The sequence below is a fragment of the Charadrius vociferus genome, unplaced genomic scaffold (genome assembly GCF_000708025.1).
Source record: "Charadrius vociferus isolate BGI_N301 unplaced genomic scaffold, ASM70802v2 scaffold484, whole genome shotgun sequence".
Taxonomy (NCBI): domain Eukaryota; kingdom Metazoa; phylum Chordata; class Aves; order Charadriiformes; family Charadriidae; genus Charadrius; species Charadrius vociferus.
The window spans coordinates 182,190-194,756 of NW_009648074.1; the positions used below are offsets into that span (position 1 = coordinate 182,190).

Below are 12,567 nucleotides of genomic sequence, written 5' to 3' on the forward strand. Positions count from 1 at the left end.
CCCTCCACCCCCCAGCCCCCCTCCCCACCAGCCCTGCCGGGCCAGGCGGGTCGGGGGCTCCCCGGGGAGCAGAGGCTTTGCTGCCCACCCTGGAGTCGTGGTTTCCCTTGAGCTGCTGCCAGTGCCATCCCTCGGAGAGTGGACCAGGGCAGGTGAGCTGAGCCCGGGCTGACAAAAAGCTTTGGGACATCAGTGCAAGACCGATGGCTGGGCATGGAGAGGATGCTCAGGCCTGTCCCAAGCACAGCCCTGCTCCCAATAAAAATAAAGGAAAATGCAAGTGAAAGTGGCAAAATGTTTTTCTTGCAAGCAAGCTCCCTTTCTTCAGGCTCTTTCCCACGATCCCTGACCAAAGCCAGCCCTGTGTCCCAAAACAGACTTTGCGTTCGGAGCTCAGCACTCCTGTCCCCCCGTAATGATGGGTCAGAGGGGCCGTACCGTCACTTTGCTGAATAAAAAAACTGAGACCAAAGCAGAGAGAGCGCTCATCGCACGGGCACCACGGCAGCAGAAGAAACAGCTTGACGTGGGGTCAGTGGTGCCTGGTCCAGAGGGGCCGGGGGGAACAACGTGCTCCGGCTCCTGCTCCGAAGTCACCAGCAGCACCATATGACAAATCCTCCGTGCGATATTTCCCCTCGGCGGCCCCACAGGCACCGATCGCAGAGGCAAATCGATCTCCCCTTGGCCACGCTGCTCGTGGCCCCCGCTGCATCCCGCCCCATGCTCCGAAGGGCTCGGTGTTGAACCGCCCCCAGGATGCCCAGTGGGGCACTGACCTATGCCCGCATCCTGCGGTGGCGGGACAGGCTCAGGGCCACGCTCCCCCCTCGTGTCCATGGGGGTGGCGGGGACCAACCTTCCCTGGACGCTGCTGCCCCATGGGGTTGCTCCCAAAGGGTAGGGAGGTGACACAGGGCTGTGTCTAGCAATACTTGAGCAGGACAGGCATGGGGACACTAACCGTGGTCATCCAGGAGCCCACGGGGAAGGGGTCAGCCCCACTCGTGGCTTCCCACAGCGCTGCTTCTGCCTCTCCCCACGTCCCCAAAGGGAAGGGGACTGCAAAACCCCAGAGCAGGGGATGTGCTGAGGACACTGGGTGGCTGTCATGGAGCTGCCTCTACTTTCCTAAATTCCCACCAGGACAGAAAAAGGCAGCTCAGTCCATGTCCTGGCCAGTGTCCGGCTCCCAGGTGTGGTGCGCAGAGGAATGAGAATGGGTGGACCTGGCACGACAGCCCAAGGTCATCCTGCTCCTGTACCCGCTTTTGATGAAATGGGAAGAAACTGGGCAAAAAGACAGCCTGAGACCTGCTAGCAGCCCAAATAGCTACTGGTTGGCTATATCTGAAACACCGGGATACAAGCCCTTCTGAGAAATCACCACCAACTCACAGGATGTTCCCATGATGTGCTGCCTACTTTCGTTTGGGGAACCCGTTCCCGCTCCCTCCTGCCATCACTTCCCAGCAAACCAGTGTGTAGGTGGGTCCTGCCCCCTGGTTCTGAACCTCTGTAGGGAATCTTGCCTCAAATTGCAAAAAAAAAAAAAAGTAAATCCGTCAGAGCCTTGAACCCAGGAGGCCGTGGGGACAGAAGGTAAACATTGCCTTGGCTATATCTGCAGGTCCACGCTGGATCCCTCTGCCACCCCTTGTTTGCTCGTTGGGTGGAAAGCAAAGATCTCATTCCAGAGCCCGTAGCAGAGCAGACACGGGTCCACAGCAGTCGGACACCTGGAGAAGGAGGCTGTGGCCGTCCCCAGCGTCCGCTTGCAGCTGGAGACATGAGGTCCCCCAGCGCCCTGCTGCTCCTCATCCTGCACCTCACAGCTGGGGCATCTGCAGCACCGTAAGCCCTCTCTGTGTCTGTCTGTCTGTCCGTGCCTAGGTGTGGTGCGCAGAGGAATGAGAATGGGTGGACCTGGCACGACAGCCCAAGGTCATCCTGCTCCTGTACCCGCTTTTGATGAAATGGGAAGAAACTGGGCAAAAAGACAGCCTGAGACCTGCTAGCAGCCCAAATGGTTGGCTAAATCTGAAACACCGGGATACAAGCCCTTCTGAGAAATCACCACCAACTCACAGGATGTTCCCATGATGTGCTGCCTACTTTCGTTTGGGGAACCCGTTCCCGCTCCCTCCTGCCATCACTTCCCAGCAAACCAGTGTGTAGGTGGGTCCTGCCCCCTGGTTCTGAACCTCTGTAGGGAATCTTGCCTCAAATTGCAAAAAAAAAAAAAAGTAAATCCGTCAGAGCCTTGAACCCAGGAGGCCGTGGGGACAGAAGGTAAACATTGCCTTGGCTATATCTGCAGGTCCACGCTGGATCCCTCTGCCACCCCTTGTTTGCTCGTTGGGTGGAAAGCAAAGATCTCATTCCAGAGCCCGTAGCAGAGCAGACACGGGTCCACAGCAGTCGGACACCTGGAGAAGGAGGCTGTGGCCGTCCCCAGCGTCCGCTTGCAGCTGGAGACATGAGGTCCCCCAGCGCCCTGCTGCTCCTCATCCTGCACCTCACAGCTGGGGCATCTGCAGCACCGTAAGCCCTCTCTGTGTCTGTCTGTCTGTCTGTCCGTGCCTGTCAGGTGGCATTTAGTTTTGGGTCCTTGGCGGTGCGTAGTGGGAGCTAATCCTTCCCATGTGTGCGATAGTTGGCCAGGGTGGAAACATTTGGGCAGGTGGGTTGTCCCTGAACCCAGGGGCTGGTGGCTCTGGAATGTTTTGTTGTAGGTGCTGCCTCACTTGCAGCCCACGTGTGAGCAGAGCCTTTGTCCTGCTGAGTGGCGAAGCCAAGGGGAGCCCAGCAGCAGAGTGGGGAGTCTGCGGGGGGAGGTGGCCCTGCACCCCAGCACAAGTTTCTGCGTGCTCAGGAGCTCTTCAAGACCTCCATGGGGTCTGTACTGGGATGTGCCTTATCCTCACGCCTCAGCACTTCTCCTTGCCAGGAGTTATGTGGTCACGTCCCCAGCTGTGATCTACCACCCCCACACAGCGATGCTGTGGGTCCATCTCAGTGGCCTCCACGAGCCCGTCCAGTTGACTGTCCAGCTGCAGAGACCAGACGGGAACCACAACATCACCCTGCTGGAGAGGAAGGTCCAGGAGCCTCATCTGTACCTGAACATCACCTTCCCCGTGAGTGTCACCCTACACACAGCCGTAAGCGTGGAGGGGGATGCCCTGGACACGCTGTTGTCTGCAGGCATAGCAGTTTCCACCAGCTCCCCTGAGCGTGGGGCTGTGGTCCCCACACTGCTGCGCAGCCCTAAGCCTCTGCAGCTGGAGGAGGATGGGACCAGGAGTGACTTCCCCATCTTTTGGTAGGGTCTCATCCCCCACGCAGGCAAAACAACTCCAGGCTCAGTTATTCGGTGGCTGAAATAATCACCCGGTAGCAGACCTACAGACTAGGGCAGGGTGCGGGGAGGACATTTCTTCCCAGCCCCTGGCTTGGGGAAGGTGTCCCTGGGGGTGAGGAGTGCTCTGGGTCACTCCGAGTGGGCAGAGCATCCTGGCCGTGACACATCCCTTGTCCTCACCCCATGCCTGGTGTTTCCCCTGGCAGGCTCCAGCCCCTGCCAAAGGGAAGGAGGAAATCGTAGACCTGCACATCTCGATCCAGGGAGACTCCCTGGATGTCTCCGAGAAGAAGAAGGTGATGCTGAGAGCCCTGGAGCCCGGGATCTTCATACAGACAGACAAGGCTGTCTACAAACCTGGACAGCAAGGTGAGGCGGGCAGGATGGACCACCCCGCTCTGGGCTGAAGGACCTGGTGGGAGCGGGGTGCAGGAGGCTCAGCCCTGCTCCTACACTGCATGGAAATAGGAGGGCTCATCCTGGGATGCACTGGGACCCCCAGCACTGGCCCAGGTCAATGCCAGGACATGCTGGCACTGCTGGAGGCTGTGTTGCTCGAGGGGCAGTGCCCCACCGCAGGGCTCAGGGTGGATTTCCATCCACCTTCCCCATGGGGAACCCTTCATCCCTGCTGACGCACCCACCACTCACTCCTGCATCCCCGTTTGCTCTTTCCAGTGAAGTTTCGAATTGTTTCTTTGGATAAAGACTTCGCTCCCAGCAATAAGAAGGTGAGAGCAGGGCTGGGGAAGGTGGGGAGGCGATAGGGCGCCTCTGCACTGCCCTCCTACAGTCTCGACAAGCCGTGAGAGAGGTGTGGGAGTCAACCAGCAGCGCCTTTCCCCTGGGGAATCCTGCCCCCGCCAGCTCTGCCTGGGTGGCTGCGCTCCCCAGGGGCAGGGATGCCCTGTGTTGCTCACGCAGGCTTCAAGCAGGCTAAGGAAAGAGAAAGCAGAATTGCATGTGAGACGTGGGAACCTTCCCACTTAAAATTCTGGTTAGGGATGTAGCGATGGCGAGTGGGAAGCAGGGAAAGCCCTGTTGATATCCATCAAGTCATCAGACGCCAGGATTACAGGCGAGTTCAGTCTCCCCGAGCAATCATCCAGGTCTCTGCAAGTGCAGGATGTTCCCAGATGAAATGTTTGCTGGCTTCTTGTGGAGGCACTAGGAGATGCTACCTCTCCATGCCATGCTGGCAGTGCCCTCAGCTCAAAGTCAATCCCAAAGCAAATTGAAGTTCACAGCATCCCACAAATAACCCTCACTCTCCTCCATCCGTGGCCCCGTAGATGTCCCCACCCTGATGAGACCCCAAGGAAGGCTTTGAATTTCTCCTCTAACCATCTTCTCGTTGCCTTGCAGCTGCCCCTCGTGATCTTGAAGGTCAGTCTGAGAGATGGAGGGAGGCTCCTGGGTGGCGCGGGCTTGGGAAGGCAGCATGGCTGGGAGAGGGAGAAGCATAATGCAGCCATGGGCTGTTCCATCACCGGGTGCTGGGGTCCCCGGGTGCTGACGCCGCGTGTCCCTGCGTGCAGGATCCCAGCGGGAACCGCATCGCGCAGTGGCAGGAGGTGAGCCCGCGGCAGGGCATCGTGGACCTGTCCCTCCCGCTGGCTGCAGAGCCGGCCCTGGGCACGTACGTCATCGAGGTGGAAGGGAAGAGACACTCCTTCAGCGTGGAGGAATATGGTATGTGGGGACTGGGAGGTGCACAGGGGGTGGAAGCCCCACCTCAGCATGTCCCTGTGGGCAGCACGTCTTGGTCCCTCTGGCCACCCAGGCACCATTGCCCTTATCCTGGGAGCTACAACCCTCTCTCCCTTTGCTTCTCCACCAGTGCTGCCCAAGTTTGAGGTGACCATTAATCTCCCCGCCGCGGTGCTGGAGAAGGATAAGAAAATCCAGGTGGAGATTTGTGGACGGTGAGCCCGAAAGAGGTTGCGCTGGGAAGAGGGAGGGGATGGATGCAACGTGACGTGGTCCATCAGGCACATCCTCACCACCCTCCACCCAACAGGTACACCTACGGGAAGCCCGTCCAGGGGAAGGTCCAGGCCAGCTTGTGCCAGCGTGTAAGGGTCCTGTACGGACCTTATACTGACTCCCTGAACTGCATGGAGGTTAGCGGGCAGGTGAGCACAGCCGGGGAACGTGGGCGCTATTGGGACAGCCCCATCCTGGGACTGCTGCTGACGGGCTTAACTCTCTCACTCCAGACTGAGAAGAATGGCTGCTTTTCAAAAGAGTTTTTGTTGATTGACTTCAACCAGACCGGCTCCGCATTTCAGAAGCAATTCCAAGTCCAGGCATCGCTGGTGGAGGATGGGACAGGTAGGGATGGCAGCGGTCTCCTGCTTGGGAACGGGTATTGCTGCTGATGCACGGTTTTGCCTTCATCCCCACGTGCACCCAAATGCATGGCACGGGGCTATTGGTCCTCTCCAGGGAAGCCCAAAAGCAGTGCTGTGATTTAGGGTTGCACGTGCGCAGGGACTGGGTCCAGGTGGGGACATGAGCCAGGTCAGCCGGGCGATACTTCTAACTCTGACCAGAGAAATGGTCAGGAGGCAAAAATGCCTTTTCAAGATCCAACAATTCTCCCAATGCTACGGCTTGCAGTGAGTCGGGTCCTTGCAATGCAAAGCAGCGGTTTCACCCAGTCCAGTGGTGTGGCTTCGTCCACTGGGCTAATCCCTCACCCACCACCTTCGGTCATGCCAGAAATGACTGCCAGTGACTTAGACTTGGAAAAAAAAAGAAGACCCAGGCCCGAGATGGCCCTGCATCACGGTGCTTTGGTGAAGAGCCTTTTCTGAAGACTGTGCAGCCAGCTGCACCCTGGTTTTAGGTCTAAAACATGCCATAGAGGTTTTGCTCCTCTTGAAGGCTGTGCAAACTGTGCTCGAAGCTGCCGGCTGCAGATGGAAAGCCTAAAATGTCCACGGACCTTTTCTGCACCATGACGGGGGAGCTGACAGCAGCTAACCTCTGCTTTGTGTCCCTGCAACACCCTCAGCTCCCCACTCCCTCTCCACAGGGCTGGAGCAGAAAAACACCAAGAGCTGCGAGATTTTACCCGAAACCTTCACTGTGACCTTCGAAAACACCGATGATTTCTACAAGCCCGGCATCCCCTACACTGGGACGGTAATGGGGGTGGTCCCCGCACCCCGCAGGGTTCCCCTGCATCCTGCTGCGCCCAGTCCTGCTCTGGCTGACCCCCCCAGCCCTGTTCTCCCACCCCTGCCCTCTGCCCCACGCCTGCAGCCCAACCTGGGGCATCTCCCCTTCCATCTTCAGATGGTGCTGACAGGAGCCGCCGGCGCCACGCTGCCGCAGAAGCAGCTCTTGCTCGTCGTTCAGCAGCAAGGAAAAGATACGAGTCAGACCTTCCTGACGGACAGGTCAGGGAGAGTCTCCTTCGAGCTGGAGACCTCTGATTGGAGTGGCACGGTCACTCTGCGTGTAAGCGACCCCATCTCCCACCCCTCGGGGCTCCCTGTGCTGCTTTCTCCGGTGGTACGGGGCTGGGCAACTCTCCAAGCCTGCATCAGTGATGGCTTCACCCCCCTGACTTCTAACTCCATCACTCAGGGTCAAGTCAACGAGACAGCTCACACCCAGAACGATGGCACCTACAAAAATGCCTACCTATCCCTCAGCCCCTTCTTTTCGGCGAGTAAGAGCTTCCTGCGGATCCGCCGGCTGGAGAGCAAGCTGCCCTGTGGCCAGCCCCAGCAGCTCTGGGTGGACTACATCTTCAGCAAGCAGGCCCTGAGGACTGAGCCAGGGAGCCTGGATGTGGTCCTCCTGGTGAGCCCCGGCCCCAGGAGGGAGGGCAGCAGGCATTAGGGCGGTTGTATGTGAAGGTCCACATCTACACACATGTTCACAATCATGTCCCTGAGGACAAGACCATGAGCAATCTGTCCTGGCTAGACTGAGGGACTTAGCAGAGGTGTCTTCTGGCACTGTTGGACCTGCATTCCAATGGGAGATGTTCAGGGGGCTGGAGACCGAGCAAGGTCAAAAACCGTCCCAACGCTCTCGACCTTCGGTGCATCCTCCATCAGGGCATTTCGGTTCCACACTCAGCATTGGTGTCGTTGTTTCCATCTCCTTCTCTGCAGGTTCTGGCCAAGGGGACCATCGCCACTGTCCTCAGGAAAGAGGTGACCGCAGAGGCTGGTAGGTCCGGAGGCACAGACGGGCTGTGCAGGGCTCTGCTCCCCATGCCTGGTCCTCATCTCCCCTCCTTTCCCACGGACCAGGGCTGAGAGGTTCCTTCTCCCTGGAGCTGCCCATCGGCCCCGAGCTGGCGCCCACGGCCAAGGTGCTGGGCTATGTGGTGCTGCCCAACGGCGAGATGGTGGCTGACAGCACTGACCTCAACGTGGCCAAGTGCTTCCCCAACAAGGTGAGTAGAGGCTGCTAGAGATGGGGGAATCACTCCATGGCTGGTCCATAGCTGCGTGCCCTTATGTCCATTCGCTCTAGTTGTATCACAGCTCACAGTCTCTTTAACCCATGACCTGATCCCCAAACCCTCAAGCCTGATTTTACCCTTGTCTGGAAGAGACCTCCATGTCTGTGGTTTGGCCCTGCTCTTCCACTGGAGGTGGCTCCCCCTCCCGCTTTTGTCCCCTGATGTCCCTGTCATTTCCCAGGTGAAGATGGCTTTTTCGAAGGACAGGGCTCTGCCCGGCGCGGCGCTGCAGCTGGAGCTGGAGGCTGCCCCAGGGTCCCTGTGTGCCGTCCGTGCCGTGGACCGCAGCGTGCTGCTCTTGAAGCCCGAGGCTGAGCTCAATGCAGAGGCGGTGAGTGGTGGCATTGCCCAGGTCCCCTTCTGCAGCCCCTGGGACCAGCTGGGGACGGGGCGGGGAGGAAGAGATGACATTGGCTTGGACCTCCTCTACGGGGACTTGGTGCCATGGTGGCTCCTGGGCAGTCCCACTCCTGGGCAGGGGGTAGGTGCCTGCCTGGTTTTGTACCCGGCACGCATGTTTATTCCCAGGTCTACAAAGTACTCCCCACCTTCAACTACCCTGGAAGCATTCGAGACCCAGCACCCTGTTCAGCATTTTCCTGGGGCTATCCGCCCGACTTTCCTGTTCCCATCAACCCACTTCTACCGAGAGAGCGAGGCTTCTTTCGCCCTCCGAGGAGGCATCACTTACATCCCCCTTTTTGGAGGAATTCCCAGACGGAAACCTACAAGTTATTTCAGGTAAAGGTGCTGGTTTGTCTTCATCCAGGAGCCAGCTGTGGTTGCCCAGGCTGCCGGGAAAGCACAGCAACGTTCCATGAAAGCCACACTCGTGGCAAAGGTCTTTTCCTGCAGACCCCAGGCTCCAGTCCTTCTCCACTTGTCTTCTTCTGCAGCCCTGTGACTATTTACTGCTGGAATGGGGATATTCCTCCCACTGGGGTTCAGAGATGGACAACCTCTTTTCTTTTTCACAGAACGCAGCACTGAAACTTTTCACCAATGCCAACACCAGCGATGTTTGCAAAGAGATGTTCAACATGCGCAGGGTATCGACTCACCTAGGTCCCAGAGGTCAGCACAGCCCTCAGCTGGCTCGCTCCGCTGAGCCCTCTCAGGAGAAAAGAGCAAAGCGCTGATGCCCAGTCCTGGCTCCCATGTCCTCAGGGGGACTCGGAACCACCCCGAAAATACACTCGGCATCAAAGAGGTTGAAGAGTATCGAAAAGGATTTTGGACCCTAATTTCTGCTCTGCCTTTTCCAGGTGGTTTTGATTCCCAAGTCTACTATTTGCAGAAAGGAATCGTAATGAACCATCCTAGTCCAGCCGCCGCTGTCCAAGAAGAGAAACCGGCACCCCGGACGTATTTCCCAGAGACATGGCTGTGGGACCTGGTCCCCGTGGGGTGAGTGAGGACAGTCCCCATAGGTCTGGTTCTCTCCCTACCTCCCCTCCTGCCTGGAGGGAGGTTGGGGACCTCAGGATGGCTCCTTCTCCCCTAGGGAGGGCCAGCCCAGCTGGGGATGACACCAGCTGTGGGTAAACGTGGTGGGATGGCCTCACGATGTTCTCCATCCTGCAGGGAGGAGGGCTCCACAGAGGTGGCAGTGACGGTGCCTGACGCCATCACCGAGTGGGAAGCCAGGATGTTCTGCACATCCCCGATGGGCTTCGGGATGGCCCCTGCAACCACCCTCACGGCCTTCAAGCCCTTCTTCGTGGAGCTGGCGCTGCCCTACGCCGTGGTCCGTCACGAAGCCTTCACCCTCGTGGCCACCGTCTTCAACTACCTGCGGCAATGCCTACGGGTGAGTGGGGCTGGGGAGGGGGCCCTGGGGCTGGGGTCCGGCGGGGGCTGATGGAGCCGTGGCCATGGTCTGGCAGTTCCAGGTGACACTGGCGGAGTCATCAGAGCTGGAGGTGTCGGCGAACGCGGACGAGGCGTACAGTAGTTGCATCTGTGCAGATGAAGCAAGGACCTTCCGATGGGGCGTGCGAGCCACCAGCCTGGGTACAGAGCACCAGGGCAATGGTGGGACCCTCTGTCCTGCTGCTTGGGGACCTCCTCAGAGGATGGGGTGGGCAAGGAGGACAGGAGCAAATGCAATGCCACCTGGGAAGCTCTCCTCCTCTTCACTTTCACCCTCCCTATTGCCTCCCAGCACTGCTCCTCAACCTGGTGACCCCCATCCCAATCCAGCCAGTCCCACACAAAGCCCTGTGGCTGATGCAAGCCCGTGGGGCTGCAGTGTGGGCTGGGGGGCTCTGTGGGGACTGAGCACCCCGCTTGCATCTGCAGGGGAGGTCAACATCACTGTCAGCACCGAGGCCCTGAGCTCCAAGGAGTTCTGTGGCAACGAGATACCCGTGGTGCCAGCCCAGGGGCGTGTGGACACCGTGATAAAGCCCTTGCTGGTGCAGGTCAGACGGGTTATGGAGGAGGAAAGCAGGATGGGTTTGGGGACAGGGTCCGAGTAGCCCTTGGGGTGCAGCGGGAGGACCGGGAGCGGGACGGCACCCAGCCCTGAGCCCCGGCTGCAGGCATGACCCAGGGGGACAGGGGTACATGGTTGGTCCCTTCTTCTGACCGACTCTGATACTGCTTCCCCACAGCCCGGGGGGATCCTGGTGGAGAAGGCGCACAACTCCCTGCTGTGCCAGGAAGGTAGGACCGGCCGGGTGTGTCTGGCAGTGCCATGGGGACATGGGGCAGGGATGCTTGACCACTGGTCCCAAGGGCCACCAGGCCAGAGGAGCCAAGGACCAGGGTCCCTAGGAGCTCCTGCTCAGAGCAGGAAGGGGGTGGGCAAGGGTGCCGCGGGGCCAGGCCAGGAGGAGCCGGGCATTCCCACTGTTGTTGCCCTCCATCCCCACAGCCACTGAAGAAATCTCCCTGGAGGTTCCTGCAAACATCTTGGAGGGCTCCCAGCGAGCCCACGTCACCGTGATGGGTAAGGGACTGGCCGGGGACCACCTGGGGCAGGGAGGGTGCAGAGCTCCATGGCCCAAGCTCAGCATGGAGGTGGGACCACCCAGAGCTGAGATGGGAGGAGATACAGGGGACACAGCCGGTGACAGTGCTCCTCATATCCCCCTGGGACAGGTGACATCATGGGCAATGCTCTGCAGAACGTGGACAGCCTCCTGGCCATGCCCTACGGCTGCGGCGAGCAGAACATGGTCCGCTTCGCCCCCAACATCTACATCCAGCAGTACCTGGAGAAGAGCGGGCAGCTGCACCCCGACATCCGCGCCAAGGCGCAGGCCTTCCTGCAGAGCGGTGAGCGTCCCCGGTCTCCTCATCTCCTCATCCCACCTTGCCTTGCTGCCAAGGGACACCACTGCTCCATATCCCCCCTCCCCATTTTCTCCCTGCGTCCCGGGGTGGGTCTGGGCTGCCGCTAGGATCCCCTGGGGATGTAAAGACCACCGTGTAAAGACTCATCGCCATCTCCTCTCCACAGGCTACCAGCGAGAGCTGCTCTACAAACATGACGATGGCTCTTACAGTGCCTTTGGGAAGATGGATCCCAGCGGCAATACCTGGTGAGGGACCACAAAGGAGTCACGCAGGCGGTGGAGCAGCATCCCTCCGGGGACCAGCCACCCCAGGGCTCCTCCTGCCACCAAGCGTGCCCCAGCCCCGGTTTCCCATCCCTCCAACATCTCTCTGGCTCACAGGCTGACGGCGTTCGTCCTCAAGTCCTTCGGGCAAGCCAGAGCCTACGTGGCCATCGAGGAGCGGCACATCACGGACGCGCTGCGCTGGCTGCAGAAGAAGCAGCGGGAGACGGGCTGTTTCCGCAGCGTGGGGAAGCTCTTCAACAACGCCCTGCAGGTGGGTGGCTGGGCTGGGGTGGGACATGGGGACACGCAACCAGAGCCAGGCTGGCCCCAGCACGTCCCCAGTGTGGGGTCTAGGCAGTGGGGGAGTCCCTGTGCTGGTGGTACGGCATGGCCGGACCCGTCTCCCGCTGTCCCCTTTGCAGGGTGGCATCTCGGATAAGCTCTCGCTGTCGGCTTATGTCACGGCTGCGATGCTGGAGCTGGGGCTGTCCCCAACGGTGAGGATGATCCCATCTTGGGCAGGGAGTCCGGCTCTTCCAGGCCACCTCCTAGCCCAACCTGGGCGCAACCAGTTGCACGGAGCAGGATTGGGGTCTCTGGGTGATGCCCACACCCGTGGGCTGGTTTCTGACTCCGCTCCCGCGCCAGGACCCGAGGGTGAGCTCAGCCCTGCGGTGCCTGGAGGCTTCGGCCACGGATGACCCCTACACGCAGGCGCTGCTCGCCTACGTCTTCGGGCTGGCGGGGCGCAGGGAGCAGCAGCAAGCCCAACTGCAGCGCCTGGCCCAGCACAGCGTCAGCTCAGGTACCACCCGGCGCGGGCAGGGGCACCCCTGGGCAGTGCCACCCTCTGCCTGGGTCACCCCACACCACCCCCGGGGACCTCCCGAGCGAGGGGCTGAGCTCCTGCCCCCTTCTCTCCCAGGGGGGCAGCTCTACTGGCGGAGGAAGGGGAAGGCTCTGCCCCTCTCGCAGACCTCCTGGGCTGCCGCCGCGCCGGCAGAGGTGGAGATGACCGCCTACGTCCTCCTGGCTTACCTCTCCCAGCCCCAAGTGTCATCTGCCGACATGGGGACTGCCTCCCAAATTGTCCGCTGGCTCAGCAGGCAGCAAAACCCCTACGGCCGCTTCGGCCTCCCGCAGGA

At 60.1% G+C, this 12,567-nt stretch overlaps 1 protein-coding gene across 1 annotated transcript in view; it reads left to right on the forward strand.

Annotated features, from left to right (window-relative positions):
• LOC104285397 (alpha-2-macroglobulin-like protein 1) overlaps positions 1-12,567 on the forward strand; it is an 18,214-nt gene that overhangs the window by 2,717 nt on the left and 2,930 nt on the right. Inside the window, exons 3-29 of the mRNA XM_009883851.1 lie at positions 1,894-1,898; positions 2,951-3,140; positions 3,511-3,733; positions 4,043-4,095; positions 4,730-4,750; positions 4,903-5,056; positions 5,205-5,289; positions 5,385-5,499; positions 5,584-5,698; positions 6,405-6,514; positions 6,668-6,832; positions 6,962-7,180; positions 7,498-7,555; positions 7,639-7,784; positions 8,035-8,184; positions 8,831-8,927; positions 9,119-9,260; positions 9,438-9,663; positions 9,740-9,866; positions 10,155-10,276; positions 10,469-10,538; positions 10,732-10,806; positions 10,959-11,135; positions 11,320-11,401; positions 11,537-11,693; positions 11,845-11,919; positions 12,071-12,227. Of these exons, the coding sequence (XP_009882153.1) occupies positions 1,894-1,898; positions 2,951-3,140; positions 3,511-3,733; positions 4,043-4,095; positions 4,730-4,750; positions 4,903-5,056; positions 5,205-5,289; positions 5,385-5,499; positions 5,584-5,698; positions 6,405-6,514; positions 6,668-6,832; positions 6,962-7,180; positions 7,498-7,555; positions 7,639-7,784; positions 8,035-8,184; positions 8,831-8,927; positions 9,119-9,260; positions 9,438-9,663; positions 9,740-9,866; positions 10,155-10,276; positions 10,469-10,538; positions 10,732-10,806; positions 10,959-11,135; positions 11,320-11,401; positions 11,537-11,693; positions 11,845-11,919; positions 12,071-12,227 (3,316 nt within the window). The remainder of the gene's footprint in view (positions 1-1,893; positions 1,899-2,950; positions 3,141-3,510; positions 3,734-4,042; positions 4,096-4,729; positions 4,751-4,902; positions 5,057-5,204; positions 5,290-5,384; positions 5,500-5,583; positions 5,699-6,404; positions 6,515-6,667; positions 6,833-6,961; positions 7,181-7,497; positions 7,556-7,638; positions 7,785-8,034; positions 8,185-8,830; positions 8,928-9,118; positions 9,261-9,437; positions 9,664-9,739; positions 9,867-10,154; positions 10,277-10,468; positions 10,539-10,731; positions 10,807-10,958; positions 11,136-11,319; positions 11,402-11,536; positions 11,694-11,844; positions 11,920-12,070; positions 12,228-12,567) is intronic.